The following is a 20,854-nucleotide window of genomic DNA, read 5'->3' on the forward strand; positions in this document are numbered from 1 at the left end:
GCATAGCCACATCTCAACCGTTCAGTTTTTAGGTACTAGTGTATAGATCATCTCTGCAAATTTTCAGCTAAATTGATGATCGTTAAGGTATCTAACTTGCTTATACCAATGGACGGACTGTGTTTGTCAACCTGAACCGTACTAGCTTTAAGGCAGTTATCAATGCCTTAACGATCATCATTTTGGCTGAAAATTTGCAGAGATGATCTATACACTAGTACCTAAAATTGAACAGTCGAGATGTGAATATGCGACCGAAAAGTGACCGAAAAATCGAAATTCACACGTTAATTTCAAAGCGGAGCTCCGCTCTGGATAGGATTTGTGTGCGTGTGTATATATATATATTAAGTCCGTCCATTGGTTTAAGCGAGTTAGATATCTTAACGATCATCAATTTGGCTGAAAATTTGTAGAGATGATCTATACAGTAGTACCTAAAAACTGAACGGTCGAGATGTGGATATGCGACAGAAAAGTGACCGAAAATTCGAACTTCATACATTAATTTTAAAGCAGAGCTCCGCTCTGGATACTCTGGATAAGATCTATGTATTTATATATAATTTTTTTTTTGACAAAATGTGGCACAATGGTTGTAATCTAAGACTCTCTTTTTTGTTGACCCTATTTAATACATACAATTTTCTGAAGTTACCTTAATAACATTTATAAATATTAGTTAGGGTAGTTATATACAATTAATTATCTCTCTAAATTTTTAAAAATTAACTGTCATTTAACAAAGAAAATAAAGCTTCCTAAATCAATCACAAAATAATAAAGAGATAAGTTGTATGTGGATAAAAAACAGATGAACATATTGAGAAAAGAAAAAATAGAAAATTACTAGGGTTTGTTTGAGCCGTATAAAAGAGCTGGGCTAAGCTTGGTCCTTTTGGACTCAATTGAGCTAGATCGGGCTTCATTTCCATAGCCCTTACCCCTACCCTATTTGAAAAAAAGCCGAGCTTGAAATGGGCTTAGGGCCTAAGGGCCTAATGATGACCTCCCTCTGGCCTAAAACAATTTGACCCGAAGTTTCCCTCCGAAACACAGTCTCACTCTTCCTTTCCTCTCCCTCCTCTTTCAATGTAACGAAATCGCAACGTCTCCTGGTCTAAATCTTCAATCTCTCTGCCTTCTCTTTCAATCCTGATCACTGAAAACCCAATTTCAGCCAAAACCCAATAGGTCGAGGTATGTTTTATTTGGGGTTAATTACTGTGATTCTTCTACTTTGCTTTTCCGGAAAGATTTGGTTTTTAATTTTGGGTTTTCATTTCTCTTTCACTCCCTGTTCTTAGTTTTTGTTTGTTGAATTCTATTGATCTAAATGAGAAAGCTTGATATGGGTTTTGTTTATTTTGACGGATTCTATATATGTTACTGGGTTTTCATAATGCCTACAAAATCTTGAGTTTTTTGGGCTGCTAAGAAACAAAAACTATGTCAATACCCACTTGAATCTTAGTTTGGATGTAAAATTTCTTTGCTTTGCCCACAATTGTGATTCTGCTTGTTTTTATTTTATGGCGTTTATGAATGGTAATCGACATTTTTTTTTCTTGGGTGGTATATCCATGTTTATATGTAGTGAAGTATGTGTTGCTTTCATATTATGCTTCACCCAATTTCTGAATGTTATGTTTTTTGTGGCTGCTTTGTTGTTATTTGACTATGAGCTTTAGCATAACGATTTAACATTTTTCCATTGTGAATCTATGTTAAGGAGGATCTATTTAGTTCACACATTGCCTGTTAAAACTGAGAGACAAGCCTGCCCTTATTATCACGATTCAATGGAGCGGCACAAGCGGTTGGTTGTGTGCTCCGAGAATGAAGTGCTGGCTGAGTACATGTTGAGTAAGTGGCAGGAAATGGCTGACAAGAAGCCCAAAGGAATCTCCGAAAACATTGAAAAGACTCTTACCAAGGCGTACTCCAATGTCTGCAACTCTAAGAATCCTGTTAAAACCCTCAAAGAGTTTTCCCAAATCAAGTGAGTTATAAGCTTGTTTTGAATTTTTTAATGGTTTGTTGGATTTTCATTCATTAGTGTTGGCATTTAGTTTTTCTTGAAGATTAATTCTTCATTAGGCTTAAAATCTTGATTTTAAAAGATATTCTCTTTTGTTTACTGTTCATCAGAATTTTAGAATTTAGTTTCATTAGTTTCTTTTACTAGTTGTTTGGATTGTATAATATGTTAAATTCGTGTAGTACCATAATCAATCTGAATATTTGTACCCTACTATAACTCATGATCAAGGAGAGGTGTACACATAGGAAGCTAAACAATGAAAGTGAGCTATTAATACTTGCATAAAGGGGAAAAAGAAAACTTTTTGATGATTCCGAAATCTATCGAGAGTTTCTTATTTTCATGTTCTATATCATTGGAATGATTCTGTGCACTGCTCATATTTTGGTTTAGGGGTGTTGGGAAATGGATTTTGAAGCTTATGCAAGGGTATTTTGACACCGGTTCAGGCAGTTCTGAACCAGAAGATGTAACTAAAAAGGGTACGTCTTTCTTATTTCCTTGGCTTTACACTCTCTGTTTTCATGAATCGCATTGTATATTCCTTCTTGTTGCTGTCCATTATGGACTTGTTCTTTTATTAGGTAAGAGAACCAAAGGAAGCAAACACTATGTTCCACAAAAGAATTCTGTAGCATATGCTTTACTGGTCACACTTTACAGGTAAACTTAACTAAGTATGCTCTAAAACAGCTGTAACTTGTAATTGAATTTTTTGTCACATTTTTTGAAGTTGGAGTTAACCATTAGTTTTCATCAGGGGAACTGAAAGTGGGAATGAATTTATGCGTAAACAGGAGCTCATTGATGCAGCTGAAGCAAGTGGACTGTCTCGTGTTCCAATTATGTATGTTAACTATTGTATTAGTGTTCTTTCCACTTGTGTTAATATGGATGTCTGTGATGTTTTGGGACCCAATTTGTTGTTCTTAGGCCAGAGAAGGGAAAGGGAATACCGGTACACCTGGGAAATTCTACAAGGGAATGGTATAGTGGTTGGTCCTGCATGAAGACATTGATAACCAAGGGACTGGTTGTGAAATCAAGTTGCCCAGCAAAGTATGACTTTTATCTTACATTCCATTCCCTTGTTTTGTCATGTCGAAAAGAAATTATGTATTTATCTTATACCATTTTTTGTTTTAGAAACTTGTAAATTTTAATGACGAGAGCTGTAGCCTTTTGCCGAGTACAGTTTTAGGGAGCATTACATTACATTATTTGTTAACAAGAAATAATAAATCACACTTTTTCTTTAATTTTTTGCTTATGAAAGCATTTGTTTCTAGAAAAAAAAATTAGTAGGAAAGCTCTACTTTGATGTGAATGATGATTTGCGGCTCGACTATGGTGTGCAGTTTATTTGAAAGTTGATGAGTCATTATACTTAATCTGATTATGTTTAATTGAAGCATGTTTTGTCAAGGGGCACATTTTTTTATAGATATAATGTACTTGAGTTATTTATAGGCTTTAATTGATTACCAGTTGGAAGCTTGTTTGTGATCAATTTCATTACTCTACTTCTCTTAACAGAATGCTGAGAAATCTTGTATCAAGCAAGTTCTTATAAACTTAGACCTCAAAATTGTAGAATTTCACTTGATCATATTTGCACTATTATCAGATGTATAATGCTTCTACAAACTGTAGGTACATGCTTACTCAAGAAGGTAAGGAAGCTGCTCGTGAATGTCTCGTGAGGTCTGGTTTGGCGGATCCTGTAGAAATAATTTCTAATGCCAGGGAGTTGTCTACCGGGGATGTGGACATTTCACATCAGGAACTTTCTAGTCCTGACTCGGCCACAGATATGACATTGTTATCCTGTAATTCAAGTAGGAATAAAAACTCAATTGATATTCCACAGGAATATCTTGACAAGGTAATTATCAAAATGACCTTTCATTTTTATCTTGAATTGTAGCTGGGAATGATAATCCATTTCCATTTTCATACTTCATATTTACTTCTCAGCAGCATTCTTTCCGAGTTTAATTTTTAATTTAAGATTGTGTCTCAGTAGCTTATTTTAGTTGACATCTTTCCTCAGATATGGGTTTAGGTTGTTGTCCACAATATCCTGTTGTGTTGTGGTCTCTGTTCCACTTGATTCTGGACCAATATTTTTTCTTTTCTTTCCAAAACAAATATAAGTTCTGAAGTGACACTGATGTCTTGGATTGAGTTATGTTTGATCACTTGAATGAGAAATAAATAGTTGTTTTCTCCGTAGCTTTCAGATTGTTGATGAAATGGATATTTTGTGATGGAAAAAGCAATTTTGTTAAGAGCACTAGCTGTGTTTATATAATTGTACTCTGCACGGATTCCCTAATTTTTATATCTTTTTCTTTTACACGACTCTGTTTTACATTGTTACTGTGCAATCTTCCTAAATATTTTTGTGGGCATATGAATATGAAGATTCTTAGTTGACTTACTAATAAAATAGACAATTTTAGCGGTGTTATAAAATGGTCACAGTTCTTGGGTGACCGTATATAACTTACACTGCTAAGAAATAGGCCATCAACTCCCTGCGTTTTAGAAAAGGCATGCTTAAGATAAGAAAAGAAAAAGTAGCATGCCATCAATGCCCCAATATGGCGGTGCTCCCATCAACGCAACACCCGCAGACATTAGCAACCCCATTTGACAGTGTTGCTCCAAATATTACAAATAAAAATATAGGCATAGTTAATGGTACTTTATTTCTCTGTTTCTTTTTTGTTTTTTGTTTTTTTGTTTTTTTTTTAAGTTTGTGACGGTGGTTGGCAAACTGTTAATAGTATCACTTTAGACTAATCCTGATTGTCCATGAAAGCGTGGTAATAGTTGACCCCAAAAATCTAAGCCTTCGATAAACAAGCAAACTAAAATAAACGTGGTCCTTCTTTCTATGTTAAGTGATCATATCTGCCATTTTTCTTTGTGTTCAAGTATATTGAGATTTAAGAAAGCTTCACGTGATATAGATCTTTTTCCATTTTGTTTTTACATTTTCCATTGAACTTGACCCTAAGGTACATGAAATATTGCAGCCTTTTGTTTCTTTTGGTCATAGAGCCTTTTACTGTTAGTTTGCTTACTTGGTCAGAAAATTTTTCTCAATTCATTTTCCTTTCTTTAGTTTACACGCATGGGGTATTCTGAGGAACAGATGAACCGAGCTATCAGTGAAGTTTTAGAGACTTCCCATAACAAGGAAATCTCTTCACTATGGCCATCAGTTCTTTGTCGCCTTCGAGAAGATGAGGTTTATGGTTTTCATATGAAGTCTCAAAGCGTAAGGGGAAATCTTCGGGCAACACCATCCACTCATACTCTTGTGAATGGTAATAAGCTTCTATTGTGCTGCCAAATGAATTTGAAATGCTCCAATTTCCTTAAATATTTGATCATCGTCTTATACAGCTCCTTAAAGTTTTCAGGTGATAGAGATTGTGTTAGACTGCCCAACACTTCTAGGGATGGAGGTCCTACACCAAGAATTAATTCTGACAAGGTTGCATCAAAGTCGTTTACGACGGGAGCTCCTTCATCTCCTGTATGTGATGTGTACATACATTTGAAATAAGTTATACTAGTTTTCTATTGGTATACTGTATCCATATATCTTCTTATGTGAGTGATAAATATTATCTATTTTGAAAAGAATATTTCATTAATACATATAATGTTTCAGCATTGCCAGGATACTCCTAATTACTGCATTGTAGGGACATAATCACTATTGGTGTCTTTGTTATTTTTTATTTTTATTTTTTCTATTCTTCGTTTTAAAAGAATAGAGAGGCAATTGAGAGTTATGCTTTCAGGGCTAAATACTTTTGCACCTTGTGCTTTGGAGTCATTTTTATTTTACCCCTATTCTAATTTTAAGAAGTGAGACATTCAACCAACTATTCAAAAATTGTAAAAATTTCTTATCTCCAGCACTTGATCATCAGTATAATCGTTAACTCATGAGATGACGTACATTCTACAATTATGTAATCAGATAATGGTCAAACTGACTTTCAAAGGGATGGAGGTCGGAAAATTTAACAACTTTGACCAGTAGGTTGAAGTTTGTTAAAATTAGAAGTTTGGGGTTGGAATGTAACTGACCCCACAACATGGTGTAGTAATATGTAGGATTGATAAATCTTAAGTGAATATAGCATCTCCATATGTCACTGGTAGAGTTTCAGCCCATTCCCTGGTTCAAGATGACAGTATTTAGAACTCAGTTTGGCTATGCATTTTATGGGCTGCAATTGTTATATGACTCATAACAATGGCGTGACATTGGTCCTGCTTGCCATGCATGTCCAGTCATAGCTAAAAGGAATATATTAAATACTTGCAATAAAAGTAACAGTGCTGACATCCTTGAAGGCGAACTACTGGCACCTATTTCTTTCCCTCCTATAGCTTTTCCGCTCTTTGGAGATTAAGGTGGAGCAATTATAGTAAAACTAATGATTCATGAAAATAAATGAATACATGTATAGAAGCATACTTGATTGCCAAAATGTTGAGCAGAAAAGTATTTTATTGTTTTGAGATGAATCAAGTTAATATGAGTTTTGGAGATATCTCAACAGTGAAAACATATGCTTTTGGTTTTCTTCTTCTTTCATCATGAACAGAAGTAAGACTTTCTCACTATTTTAAAGCATATTGGATCCTGTGTTCCAAATGTTATAATATGAGATTTTGATAAGTCAAAAACCCGAAACATATTGTATTTGACTGCCTTCATTGTTTTTTAATTTCAGTGGAGGCTACCTTTCTGCTCCTTACACAACCTGCCTATGGTGCAGAACCCTGTGTCGTATACGAGACTTAGATTTTGGAGTTTGGACCATTTGTTTCTAAATTTTGCTGCTGTCTTTTGAATTATTATGCTTCTGAAAATACTCCTGTCAAAGGGAACGTGCCAAAATAGCGTCTGTGCTGTTGTACTAGGACTACTATTTTAGGGGCCACATTGTGAACTTCTGGCTGTTGTATTTGCAAAACGGAACAGTAGGGTGGTTACAAAGCTTTTTCTTTATATTTGAAAGTCAATTGTTGCAGGATTATTGAACACTGCATATTGTTACGTGTTGCTCATTGGCTTTCTGGTTTTCTTAGAGTTGTCCTGTGCCAAAGTCTAGTTTGGCTGGTGTTGAAGCAAGTTCGAAAGCTCTGTCTGTGCCACCTTTAAGCTTTGGGGAGAAATTTGAAGATGCATATGAACTAGTCTTTGTATTGGATGATCGAGAACAATTGGCCGCTCAGATGTAAGTAGCATCTGCTTAATTTTATTCAGCAACTTCTTGTTTATTTAAACCATCAAGCCAGTTAAGGATATTTTCTATGACATTTTTTGTGGTCAAGTCAATAGATATTCGTTTTAGCAACCTGGCCTGTAGAGCTCATTGCTTGCACTTATCCATATTTCTTAGTTGGGGATGACTACAGGGCAGCAATACTATATAAAATTAATTCTAAGTGTACAAAAACGAAAAAATTGCGGGTGAAACCTTGGTTTCCTTTTGTTATGTGTACTTTATACTTCTCTATACAGGTTAATCTACAGAGATACAAAAAATGCAGATAAGGAAATAAACCGAAGAAGCTATATGGTTTTATAATTTTTATGAAAGATCTCGATGCACGGTTTCCAAAAATATAGAACTAACAAAAAAGAGAGGCAAAGTACGACAATTGGGGTTGTACGGATAAAATTGTAGATATCTGCGTTCTCTAAGGATGTTTTTGAATCAATCAACTAGTCCAAGGATCTAATTCAGAAATTGACACAGTACTTTAGTGAAAAGAAAAAAAAAAAAAAGTTAAGGAGGGCCCTTAATTTTAACCTAAAAAACCATCTGCTAAGTAGCCATAATTATTGTGTCATCGTGTTCTTGTCTTTTCGTAACTAGTCAGTATGCTTACTGTCGGATGTTTATTATTTTACTGTATGCAATGGTATTGTGCGCTCCTATTCTTTTGCCCACTGTCCTTGCTAGTGTTTATAACAGGTGTGATTAATTGTATGTTGTGGTTTTAGATCACGGTCTAGGAGCATTATCGAGAGTGTTATTTCTGGATGCAAAATCACAGTAGAGGTGAGTTATTGTAGTCTTTAATTTGTTAGTCTTTCACAAAAATAGCAACTTTTGGTATTGTCTTCTGTTGTTTATTTGTTTGTTTGCTTGTTCATTTCTGTAATAGTGTTTGACATGTTATGGTATTTCATGATTGAGTCACCAGGAACTTTTATTAAAATGATGAAACCTTTGTTGCATTCTCTAGATTTAGATGGTTTCATATGTATGCTGGCAAATACCTAGTGGCCTTTCTGATTTGTAAAGTATATACCTGTAGAACTGTCAATAAGAGTGGTAGTTATCAGACTATGTGGTATTAAAAAACATTGATAATCATGAAATTAGGGGTTGATTTGGTCCTGTCACCTGACCTAATAAGCAAGACCTGCTGCCGAATTTGGTTTCCCTCTATGAAACATTAAATTCTCTAACTATTTGGCCTAGGTTAGGCCATGTATCATCAGCTTGTTTTTCACCATATTGGGGATTCTAAGTAATGTTAAAACCTACTTTCTATCCTCAGTGGCTGCAAGTCCTCTTGTTATGTATAATGAGATAGTGATATACTTGAGAACATTACTTCCCAACTACTATCCATTCTGTATAGTTATAAGGTTTGTTAAAGATCATTGCCACACTCCCAAACTCACTTGGCTAGCTTTTGTATCATGATACAAAACTCAGTGTTGCCTCTTGTGTTGTTAAACACGTCTTGGGTTTGTCATAGCGTTCATTATATATTGTTATTTTTCATCCAATTGGCATCATAAGTCAGTTTTCCGCATATCCGAGAAAGTCATCCAAGACTACGAGGAAAAAAGGATGACTTTTTTAATTGTTATTTACGAAGTAAATAGTAAGAAACAAACTGACACTTTTACAGGTTAGACGGTTACCAGTTGGAGACGGAATTTGGATAGCTCGGCACAAACATCTGAAGAATGAATATGTACTTGATTTTATTGTTGAGAGGAAAAATGTTGATGATTTGCGCTGTTCAATCAGAGACAACCGTTACAGGGATCAAAAATTGAGACTTTTGGTATGGAATTTTATTTGAGAGATTCAGTTATCTTTATTGGTATGTTAAGTAGGTTTTTGGGATATTTTTTTTTTTGAGAGATTCAATTATCTTTATCAGTATGTGAAGTAGGAGCTAAGCTATGGTTGACATTCAGTTTATCTTGTTTAAAGTCGGTTTTCCTAATTGAAGTAAACGAATGTTACTGAATGGTGAAGTATTCTTGACTTCATTGGTTTTTAAGTATTTAAGTGAGGGTAAATTTTATAATGATTTTGAACTTGAGCTATGATTGCATTAGTGTGAATGGTTATAACACAAGACACTGATCCTCTTGCTAGATTCTTCATTATATCATTTTTAATGAGAAAGATACATTGTTTATATGTAGTTGCCTGCTATAGAGTTGCTTTTGTTTATTATTTCCAGTCTCTTTTGTCTCTTACTATCTACTGCACAAATTTATTTGCTTGTATTTTGAACTTTATATGCATTTGTTTTGTTTTACTTTATCCTGACATTTTCTTAATTTGCATATAATCAGCGGTGTGGACTTAAGAAGCTGATATATCTCGTGGAAGGTGATCCAAATTCTAGTGAAGCAGCAGAAAGCATCAAAACAGCGTAAGCATTTGTTTGAATATTCTTAAGGGCTATATTTTTTCCTACTTGATTATAGGTACTTCTGTTTAAATCGAATCGTCGTGTTTAAAGTAAGAAAATAAACTGCGACTATGTAATAATTTTTTGTTAGATCTTCTCTTGCAGTATGACCAACACCCGTGTAATTATTGTTCGTCTTCTGACTTTGTTGAATATTTATGTTCTCTATTTTGGTCCTTCTTTTAATAAGAGATTGTTTCTTATAAAAAAAAGAAAAAAAGAAAGATTCTCTATTGCTTTATTAATTGGTCGTTTGACAGTTGGAGGTCTGATAGTTTCCAGTAGATAATATTACTAATGATGGTCGAGTTTTATGGTGATACTAAGACGTGGCTTTAATAGATTAGTGAATGATTAAGATCATGCGTATTTTGGTTTAGCTTGGCTTGGTTGTGTCATCAGTCTTGGCCCAAGCTTTAGCCTGAGGTTACAGACAAGCCATTCCAGTAATCCTATTATATCAAGATTTATACAAAAAAGTTGCACGGAAGTACAAAAAATTACAATTTTATCCATCAACTAAATCAGATGCCATTTCAGCTCAATTAAATGCTTTCAGTCATTGTCATGCAGTTGGTTTGCTGTACTTTTGTTACTTGAGATGTACAGATTTTGGTTACATCACAGAATCAGCACTATATACTCCTGTTCAATCTTTGTAATCCCTTGAAAAATCCAGCCAATCTCGAACTTTAGATGTTCAAATTCAAGCACTGTGTTCATGCTATGATATTTTTGGATAAAATCTCATTGACTATGAACATCTAAGTTGGTTTGAGATTGTTTTGCCTTTTCCTTCTTGATTTTGTTGAACTTTTTTTCTTGTTGAAATATGTTTTTCTTAGACAACAACCAAATCAAACAGCAAATTTAGTTGCATCATGTCTGCAATTTTTAGTTCTCTTGTGGGTGATCCATTATGGTCGCTGAAGTGAGGTTATTGTTGAAGTCTTAAGTTAAAAATTTATAGTACATTGTATTGCTAGTTCTGGTTTGGTTAAATGGGTCTATATTTATACTTTAATACCTTATAAATTTTTAATGACTTATTATTAACAAATCAAAGGTTAGCCGCATTTAAATCGTTCTTTATCATCCCTTGTAAGTAGCAAGTTTAGTCTCCTTTTGCCCTTTGGAAGATATGGATGTATTTGAACATGTCCTTTGTAAGCTTGTAATCTTATGTAAGTTTTCCCAAATGTTGTCAGAATTTAAATAGAATGCCAAGCCTTTACACATTTTTTTTGTCTTTCAAGATTTTAGTTTCATAATTAAGTTTATGTCCTAGGATCTTTTCTATGTTCAGACAGTGTTTTCAGTTTGGCTTCAAGTGTGATTTTTCAGATCTCATCTTCTTTGGTGTTAGTGGTTGAAAAGAGCAACTTATATTTTAGTAATGACTCCTTGTTAAACAGTTATAGTTATCATTATCCTGTAGGCCTTCAGAGGATAACTCCTAATATTATTTGAATCAATCTTCAGTTAAAAAAATTTACATCTTATGCAGTTGCTTTACAACCGAGCTTTTGGAGGGCTTTGATGTTCAGAGAACCGGAAACCTGACTGCAACCTTGAGGAAGTATGGTTATCTTACTGAAGCAATTTTTAAATATTACAAAGATCTCTCTGAGGAACAGCATAAGCAAGCTGGAGTCTGTCCTCCTTTTGATGAATTTAACAAAAGGTGCCAAGACCTGGACAAGATGACAGTCAGTGACGTATTTGCCATTCAGCTCATGCAGGTATGAACTGTTTTTAGGGACATGGAAGTCATCCCCTATTTGACAGTCAGGGACATAATGCTTATATTCTCTGAATGCAGAAAACTATCCACACACACACACAATACAAATATATACGTATGCTGCTCTCAATGTGCACAGAGAAAATTAAATTCTACGCATTTTTACGAATTTGTTCCTTTTATATTTACTGTCTATATATGTGTGTACACCGCGAGATATATTGGCTGCTGTGGATCATATATGGATTTTGTAGAACACAAAAAGTAAAAGGTTCATTCTGTCAAGATAGCTGAACAATTTTCCTATTGTTCAGTTATTCTTGATCTGTTGGTTTCCCTTGTCCAAGTTTCTACTATTCTATTTTTTTTTTTTTTTTTTTTTTTTAGCATTAGAACTGCATCAAGTAGTGTATGGATACTGTCATGCAAGCTTGGGTACATTGGTGTATAAGTTTTAGAATCAACATTTACGATATTGTCTGCTGGGGCAGGATATCATTTTTGAGAAGTAGGATTTTCTAATGCCAAAATGACGAACAAGCTCTACATTTGAATTATTAATGCAGGTCCCCCAGGTGACTGAGGAAGTTGCCATAGCTGTTCTGGATTTGTACCCAACAGTTTTTTCTCTTGCCCGTGAATACTCTCTACTTGTAAGTCTTCACTCCCTTGGGGAATTGGAAAATCACAGCTGATGTCTATTGTTATTTCTCATCCACAATGTTGATGAGGTCCCAAATTTTATTGGGGTTGGGGTTAAATTAAAAAGGACAAAATGAGAAAAATGAAATTTGGAGAATAATGAGGTTGCTTTTTTAAGAGCTGAAATGTTCCAGGACCCTTTGCATATGCATTCCTAAAACTGCCATATATGATTTAAATATAAAAAAAGTAAATTCTAAGGGTTCAATGATTCTAGTGCTCACTTTAGCGACGTGTTCAGAGGCTAAATGCTCTGAGGTCATTGTAAATCCGATTATGTTGTTGATTTAAGCAAAGTTCAATTTTGAATCTGGACTCCGTGTCTTTTGAGGTTTGTTGACAGTTCAACATGTGTATTTAATAGCGCATTTCTACCCTATTTTCTTCTGCACCAAAACCTTGGTGGTTTTCCAGTGGTATCTTGGTTGATTTTTGACGTTCTACTAGACTGGAACTCTCCTCCACAAGGCAATATCTGTATCCTATCTGATTAGTCCTAATTGTAGACCCAATTACACATTTGTTTAATCTTCATCAACCTCTTTAAACTTGTTATGTAACTTCTTCGTACTCCATTACGGGTGGTCAAATGTACAGCAGACATTTTTCTTTTTTGGCTTTGTTGTACTAACACCAGCATGTATTTATTAAACTAGGAGGGCGATGTTGGCGCACAGGAAGAGATGCTTAGAACACAGAGTAACAATGTTGTAAATGCTGCTGCTAGTAAGAATATATTTCACTTTGTTTGGGGCATTGATTGATATCTATCTCCCATTGTCAAAAATATGATTCCATTGTCGCTCTTGTACTCTAAACTAATTTTGCAATGTAAATATGATGAACTCGCTTTTCTCTTGCCATCAGACTAGGCAATGCCATTTGAGTCTATTACACAAGTAGGAATTTGTGAATATTGAAGAATGTTTATCTGGTCGGCCGATTGCAATTTGGCTCTATTGATAAGAAGTGGTGGTTTGGCTCTGGCTTTGAATTTTTGCAGGTCAGATACAGAAAATCCAAAAATTTGTGATCTAGTCTCTTAGGGCTGAGAGTAGAAGTCAAACTGTTGTATATATTTTTCATTAATTCAAGTGGATGCACATGGTTCCTGTCTATCAAATCTCATTTAAGCATGAATTAGAAGTTGGCAAAACCTAGCACAAAGTGTTACCACTAGATTTGCAATAAATTAGTGAAATTATTCATTATTGAGGGCCTTTTAATAAGTGTGCAGAAGAAAGGCTCAGGTGCGGTTTGTTACTGTTTTTCCAGGCTGTTTTCATTTTTCAAAATGAAAAATGGGTAGAAAACGTGTCCGGTGGTGTATAATTGAGAAAATACTGAAAATGAACTTTTGAAAATAGTTTCCTAAATACGCTAGGAACTTGAATACGACCAAATTTTTGCCGAGTAGACTTCGAGAAAAGAAGAGGTATGAATAATTGACAAAAAAGAAAAGGATACATGCTTTATTCTTAGTTCTCCTTTCCAACTTTGAACTTCCTATGGTTTTTTTTGTTCATTTGAAAGTTTTACGATATATTAATATACAGATACATCCAAATAGATTGACGTCTTGCATTAGTAGAGCAGTTTGGCTTGGTCTCGAATTAGTCTATCTCTGTATAAGTCAATCTACCTCTATATTAAGTGCTTAGCTTAATTAAGAGATTATGTAGGGAGTAAGAGTGTACTAGCCAGCTCTTTTTGAAGAAGATTAGCTAGCATCCAAGTTGTCTGTAATTCGTTTCCTGTATATGTGTTTTAGAAATGAAATTCTATGTAATTTGTTCATCTAGTGTACGTATTGCTCCATTTGTACACTGTACTTTTGTTTCCATCCTCATACTCTTACAAATTTAATTACATATATCTAACTAAAGGGGGCAATATATCTTGCCTTATAGTTTCTAAAGAAAAAACTGTGGAAGCCACAGTTAAACTCAATTTATCTAACTTATGCTTTTGTAATGTGGAAGCTGTCGTCAACTTTTCTTGTGTTTGCATTCACAAACTGAAACAAACAAAACAAACGTGAGAGAATATAGTGGATCTGCGCATTGAAATATTTAAACTCTTGCAGACTCGAAGTTAATGTAAATGCTATGCAGTACGAAGTGCTAATCTCAAGTTTGCATACATACCTCTAATTTGATATCTGTCCTTGTTGCATGCGCTCTGAGATAACCATATTCGGAATGCCTTGATAAACTCCAACTATTGTTAATCTGTTTGAATGAAGTCCCAATTCCATGTAAAGAACAATGAAGAACATGCTTGTACAATTAAGTGCACATTTTTGAAGAGAGATATGACAGAGTAAAGAAGGACTTACACCAGTGGGAAACTTGTCCAAGGAAAAGCCAGCCATTCCGATTATAGCTTGCACTGGGGCACTGTAGTTGCTGTGATCATATGTGTCTATCCCAGCCTCATCTTTGCTAGGCAATTTCATGCATTGGCTCTTATAAATGGAGCAGGTTCGCTCGTAGTTATGGACATGACCAAACAGGGCCAGATCAACCTAGTTCAAATTTCAAACAGCATGTACTTGTCAGCAAAAAATTTAAAATCCCATGTTTAAACCTAGAGAATCCAATAGAAAACCAGATTAGAAAAGAAAATGGAATCCATTGAGAAATGACAGAGAAAACAATAACTAGCTAGGTGAAGGTCTGGGATGTTACTTTGCTTGCCAGAAGTAATGGTTCAACTTCGTCAACGAATTTTTCATCAACACTCAGGAATCCAGGGGCAGATGTATACATCGGTCTGTGCCTGCAGTTTAAAAATATTAATATGCATGAAGATCTGGTGAAACTTTCAAGCAGTTATAAACTATTGATATTGATCAAATTATGCACGGTAGACAGTTTCTGTGGTTCAAACTGTAAGTCATGCACATGAACAGATCCGATGTGAATCAGAAACCAACGGTTAAAAGAACTGATTTATCTTGTATGGTGTTCCTATAGAAAAACTACATAAACTTGAATAGTTTTTGAAGCATTTAAGTACTTGCCCCATAAATATCAACCAAGGAGTTTTAGATCGATCAACTGAAGCCATGTCCTTTTTCATCCATTTATACTGCAAGAGCATATAAAAAACATCAAATGCAAATAGAAGTGCAGTGCACAGCTATAGGATACTATAGATCAGTGCTTAATCATCTTTACCTGCTCAGAATTTTTGGTCCAGTCATGCTCTGTTGAAATCATCGTGATGTGGACGCTTCCTTGTTCTATGGAATACCATGGTTTATCCTTTGCTGGGGTTGGCATTGGAAAGTAAGTCTCATAGGGAACTCCAGCTTCCCCACCTGAATCTGCAAGAATGTACACTGATCCAGAGTCTATATAGTCCCTGAAAAGTGTAGAAGCAAGCATAGGATTAAGTAAACAAGAAAATATGACATTGTTACTTGAAGTCGTCTGCTTGTACGTGTTAAACAACCATTCGATCCCAAAACGAGCTGTTAGATAATGTACCAACAATGTACACCAAGATAGCTAGATATACTATAAAATGGCATCGAAGCCTCTCAGAGAACTTCAAATTAAGTTCCTAGAGCACGTCTTAGCTAGGAGCACACGTACCTCTCATGGTTCCCGATAGCTGTCATGTATGAAACTCGAGAAGCAACAGGGTTGATTTGGTAAAGGAAAAAATCCCATTCAACTAAAAACCCAGTGGCATAGCTTATATCTCCAATGTGGAAGACAGAGTCTACATTCCCGGAATTTATTTCATCTGTCACGGCTTCAATCACTGAGAGGGATCCTGGCTATTCATGCCACAAGATTAAAATTAGCCTTTTCTTTTCCTATAAGGTATGTAGAAGAAAAACAATGTACTGTATAGTTAGTTTCTTTTTTCCCCATGTTGATTTTACTAAATTAAACACGACATGTTGTGTTGTAGGGTTAGAACGATGCTCAATTACTATTGTTTGAGTCTAAATTTCTGCAGTACTAAAAAAGCATCATAATTCATATACCTGAATATAATGCTCGACAGAAGAATCACGAGGAGCCTTTCCCATGTCGCCAAATGCAAGAAATTTGAGTTCATCAGATCCTCCCACAGGGGGGGTGCGGAATTGGATTCGATCACTCCAACCAACTGAATCACTGCATTTTTTGTTTCAACCCCAAAGTAAGAATCAATCTGTCTTCTTTTTCCACTTATCATTTTGAGGTTTAATATGAATGAATTTACCTTCCATATCTATAAGAGAAGCTAGATGAAGGCTTAAGTCCTGTCATCACTGCTGAATGAATGAAGCCTGGATCATGCCACCCAAAGTCTTTGGCTGGACTTGGTATAGCAGGTGAACCTATCAATTAGTAAAAGGAAATAATTAGAAGGGATAAAGAGATTGAAAACCGTATAAGGTAAGCTCTTCTAACTTGACCCGACATGGTTTCACAAGGTAAGCTCTTCTAACTTGACCCTACATGGTTTCACATTACCCAAGTATATGTGATGAGTAATGTGGTACGTATGTAATCTGTGACATTAAGTACTTGTGTACATAGCATTTCTCCTTTAATATATATATATATATATATATATATATATATATATATATATATATATATATATATATGTACAGTGTTGAGACTCACTCTGCATGTCATCTTGTGAAAATGTGGTAACTACTGAAGTCTGTGATTTTCCATCTCCATATTGTACTTGCTGAGGTTTCTCATCTCCACTGACCCATGTTAATTTCATCTGCACCATAACTCCATAAGTCATGTTTCATTCATTTAGAACTAGCTAAATGCTATCCCAAGTTCATAGTTACAAACTTCCAACAGTGTCACTATGTCAACTTGGGTTTCGACCATTGCTTGACACAACTCGAATATGACAATACTCTCAACACGATTGATCGAATTGGTAAATGTCAATTTATTTACCGATGTTCCAGTTGAGTCTATGCTCGAGAGATGTCCATACAGTGGCTTGTTTGGATTGGCAAATTTCAGAGGGTTTGCTTTCTTCAAAATGCAAGGGACCTCAAATCCACCAGAAAACAAGACGAATTCGATGTCTGTTCTGATGTTAATAACATGAAATGTTAACGAACCACTGCAGGTGGAGATAGCACAGTGACTGGTACCATTCTGATACTTTTGGCATTCCTTCTTCTTGCAACTGAGGTAGTCAGGATCAGTGCTCATGTATGTTGCCTGCAAAGGAATTAATTAAATATGAACGGTTTCCATCATAAAACTATCAAGTGCCGATTCACCAATCACAACTGGAGTTCTTTTGTTAAGAATCAATCACAAGTGGGGTTGAACAAGCATGTTTGTCCTTGGACATGCATGTCCTAAACATTTGTTTTAGGATAACTTGAGCATTTTCCCTTTAATTTTCATGATCAAACTATTCGTGTCTTATAAATTTCCAACCCCATCCAATTTCCTATTCCTTCCTTATTTAAGAGCATTCAGTTTTCAAATCCAAAAGAGAGAAGAGGGTAGCGTGTGGGGATGTAGAGCGCTGGCTTAGCATGCGAGAGGTACGGGGATCGATACCCCGCATCTCCACTTTTGAGAAAAACCGTTTGGAAGATAGAATTATGCGACTGATATTCTTGCGTAAACGTCAGCTCTCTCTTTTCTTTGTTAGCAACGTTTCACTTTAAAGACATGTATTGGCTATCCTACGTTGTTTGACTTTTATTCATTAAAGCTTATTAAACCATTTTTCTGTTACTACCTATAAATCACAAGTGGTGCTATGAGCTATCTACTTTCTGTTTTCTGACCTAACTGAGTAATAAAAATGTGCTATTTCTTCCCGCCGAAAGACAAAAGTAGCGGTGATGAATTGAGATGCATGATCACTCTTTTAAGTTACCTTGCAGTTTAACCACTGCAAGTGGCCTAGTGGTTCTTGCCTAGCTGGGTGTGCTCCCCAACCTAGGTTCGAACCCCGAAGCTGTCAAAGTGGCCAGACACTGTGCTGCAATGCACAGTTGGAGCATTTCACATGCGCCGAAGGGGTTTATCTTGGGCTTAGGAAGCCTTTAGGTTCCCCTTGACAAAATCAAAGTCAAAGTCAAAAAAAAAAAAAAAAAGTTACCTTGGAGTTTTGGTTGGATTCGTGATCTAACATTTACAAATAAAAAACTTATGTCACGAAATAAAATTATTTCGATAGCTAGACCTAAAATGTAATTGTTGAAATATTTTCATTGCTCTATATATGCAAAAGAATTTTGCATATGATTAGTAGTAGCTTTGCTGTTTTGATAGCTCTATAATTATTATTAATTAGTGTTTCTTCCCAGCATTTGTCTGTTTTCTTCTTCAAATATATTCTTATAAAAGAGAATGCATATAACGTGATATTTCAAGTTAATCTCGCTCAGAAGGAAAAGATAATCATTTACCTTAACAGGATAATGGCAGAGAAGAGGAAGTTTACTAAAATCACCAGTCTGTACATAGTAAAACGTATTCAAAGGACAGATTGAGACACTGCATGCACATATATATAATAATGCAATTAGTAATAGTAAAATATCAAAACAACAACACAATAGTGATCGAGTTATAACTTAATCGATAATTCACGTTGACAGTCGATAACATGACATTCGGGATATATGAACATGTACAACACTTACTCAGAATTAGCAGGTGAAATCATGGCCACCCAATCATTTTTAGAAGGGTTCAAGATGCCACTAACATTGACAGTCACAAACTCATCATCTCCAAGGCCACCGGGACTCGAGCTAACACTGATTTGCAGATATGGGCTCGGATTCAAACAGTTGCCAAGAAATTTTCTGTTTAGCAACCTAAACTCTGATATTGCCGTGTGGTTAAGGTGTTTAATCTGTGACTGGACAACCAAAGGGTGCAAGGAAGATGATGAAGAAGCACAGGAACCAAGAAACAATATCACAAACACGACACAGATAAGTTTGGGAACCCCACAAGTACTGGAAGAACCCATTTGGAAAAAGAAAAAAAAAAAATTAAAATACAGAGAATGAAGATCAGAAACTGTGAAAGCTATGAATCTTGATCATGGACACATGGCCTAATTGTCTCTTTGTTTTGTTGCTGTAATGAAACTAAACTTGTTGGCGATATCAAGGCTTATATAAGAATTTGGGGCTTGACAAGAAACTTGGCTTATATATAAACATGGCATATTCTTTATAACAAATTGATGCCATAGATAGAGATAGATCAGAGGAGATGGGCGAAGATTACTTTGAAAATTTGTGTTTCTTCACGTAACGTTGTTTCTGATTATGCTTGACACAGCACGCAGCTGTGAGAAGCCTTTAACTTCTAATTAATTTGTTTTTGGTGTTTTCTTCCTCTGCCGGTTCTGAACAGATGCTCTAGAAGCTGTGGATATAGACATGTAGCTTCTCCACAACCTAATCTTAGCTAGCTAGTGCATGTTCACAAAACAAAATTGTACACCAAGTATTACTTTTTGTGCCCGGTTAAGCAGGGCTGTGGTCCCGAGATTATGGAGGCCTAAGGTGAATATAAAAATGTGGCTTCATATGAATTTTTTTCTTCTTGTGTCATGTAATCTTTTGGGAAATTTTATTCGCACATCCCTAAATACTTAATACACACTTCTTGCTTAATACACCATCCATTTGATTTCTTATTCTATCATTTTATTAAATACACCACTCAAACTACCTAAATTATCCTCAAATCTCAAAATTCTATATAAAATCACTATATATAAATCAATATTAAAATCATCATGCTAAACTTTATCATAATCACAACATTCTATATATATCATAATGAATTTAAATGCATTTAATTACCAGAATCATCAAAATTGCTGGTAATCAAAATTGTTGAAAAATAATCAAGAACACATGAAGAGGATCCCAACTAGGTTTATAACTACATTGTTATTATTTTCTCTCCATTAGTTATCATGAAACAACATATACAATCATAAGGATTTTGTAATGCAAAATTGCTTGTAGCTAGTCAAGCTTGTAGAAGAAGATTCCAATTAGGGTTTATATATATCATACTAGGTTTTATTTTCTTTCTATTAATTACCAAGAAACAATATGAACGATCGTAAGAATTTTGTAATGCATAATTGCTAATAATCAAGCTTGTCATGAACTCATGACAAAGATTTCAACTTGAATTTATAACAATATTAAAAGCTATTAAACATATTCCAATTATGTCTTTTCAGTCATTTCATTTACCCATATAATCTGATTGTAAATGTAAAAAAATTAGAATGTGTATTAAGTATTTAGGGATGTGTTAATAAAATTTCTCTAATCTTTTTTATTTTTTATCTTTTATGATAAGTATAGTTGTAAATACAAGATTGTAATCGGTGTTATATTTACTTTTTTTTTTTTTTTTTCATAAATTGAAGGTAACTGTTTGGCAAAGCAGTTTATACCTTAAGATGGAAAACAAATTTTTTTTTTAAACAAAAATCCTTAGCTTAACTCATACTTGTATATGTCAGTGAGAATCTAACTCATAACCTTTATAATGTTAGAAAACAGTTTATACCATAGGAGGTGGTGAAATATAAAAGTTTATAGC

General features: G+C 34.8%; 2 protein-coding genes across 2 annotated transcripts; one reads left to right on the plus strand and one right to left on the minus strand.

Annotated features, from left to right (window-relative positions):
* Positions 1-1,035: 1,035 nt before the first annotated feature.
* On the plus strand, positions 1,036-13,118 carry LOC133718893 (crossover junction endonuclease MUS81). Its single transcript, XM_062145771.1, has 16 exons — positions 1,036-1,200; positions 1,733-2,002; positions 2,438-2,526; positions 2,629-2,707; positions 2,805-2,891; positions 2,978-3,103; positions 3,698-3,929; positions 5,178-5,382; positions 5,479-5,594; positions 7,169-7,317; positions 8,091-8,148; positions 9,014-9,172; positions 9,696-9,775; positions 11,322-11,556; positions 12,125-12,211; positions 12,917-13,118. Exons 2-16 carry the CDS (start codon positions 1,803-1,805, stop codon positions 13,022-13,024), a joined length of 2,010 nt encoding a protein of 669 aa, XP_062001755.1. The 5' UTR covers positions 1,036-1,200; positions 1,733-1,802; the 3' UTR covers positions 13,025-13,118.
* A 903-nt stretch (positions 13,119-14,021) lies between these two features.
* LOC133713368 (probable inactive purple acid phosphatase 27) lies at positions 14,022-19,629 on the minus strand. The gene is made up of 13 exons (XM_062139376.1): positions 18,913-19,629; positions 18,676-18,763; positions 17,192-17,464; positions 16,895-17,003; positions 16,485-16,602; positions 16,264-16,396; positions 15,863-16,050; positions 15,443-15,629; positions 15,286-15,353; positions 14,951-15,041; positions 14,599-14,787; positions 14,408-14,491; positions 14,022-14,277 (listed from the first exon to the last, which is right to left on the minus strand). Exons 1-13 carry the CDS (start codon positions 19,245-19,247, stop codon positions 14,221-14,223), a joined length of 1,920 nt encoding a protein of 639 aa, XP_061995360.1. The 5' UTR covers positions 19,248-19,629; the 3' UTR covers positions 14,022-14,220.
* Between the last annotated feature and the right edge of the window lie 1,225 nt (positions 19,630-20,854).

The sequence above is a fragment of the Rosa rugosa genome, chromosome 6 (assembly GCF_958449725.1).
Source record: "Rosa rugosa chromosome 6, drRosRugo1.1, whole genome shotgun sequence".
In the NCBI taxonomy this organism is placed as follows: Eukaryota; Viridiplantae; Streptophyta; class Magnoliopsida; order Rosales; family Rosaceae; genus Rosa; species Rosa rugosa.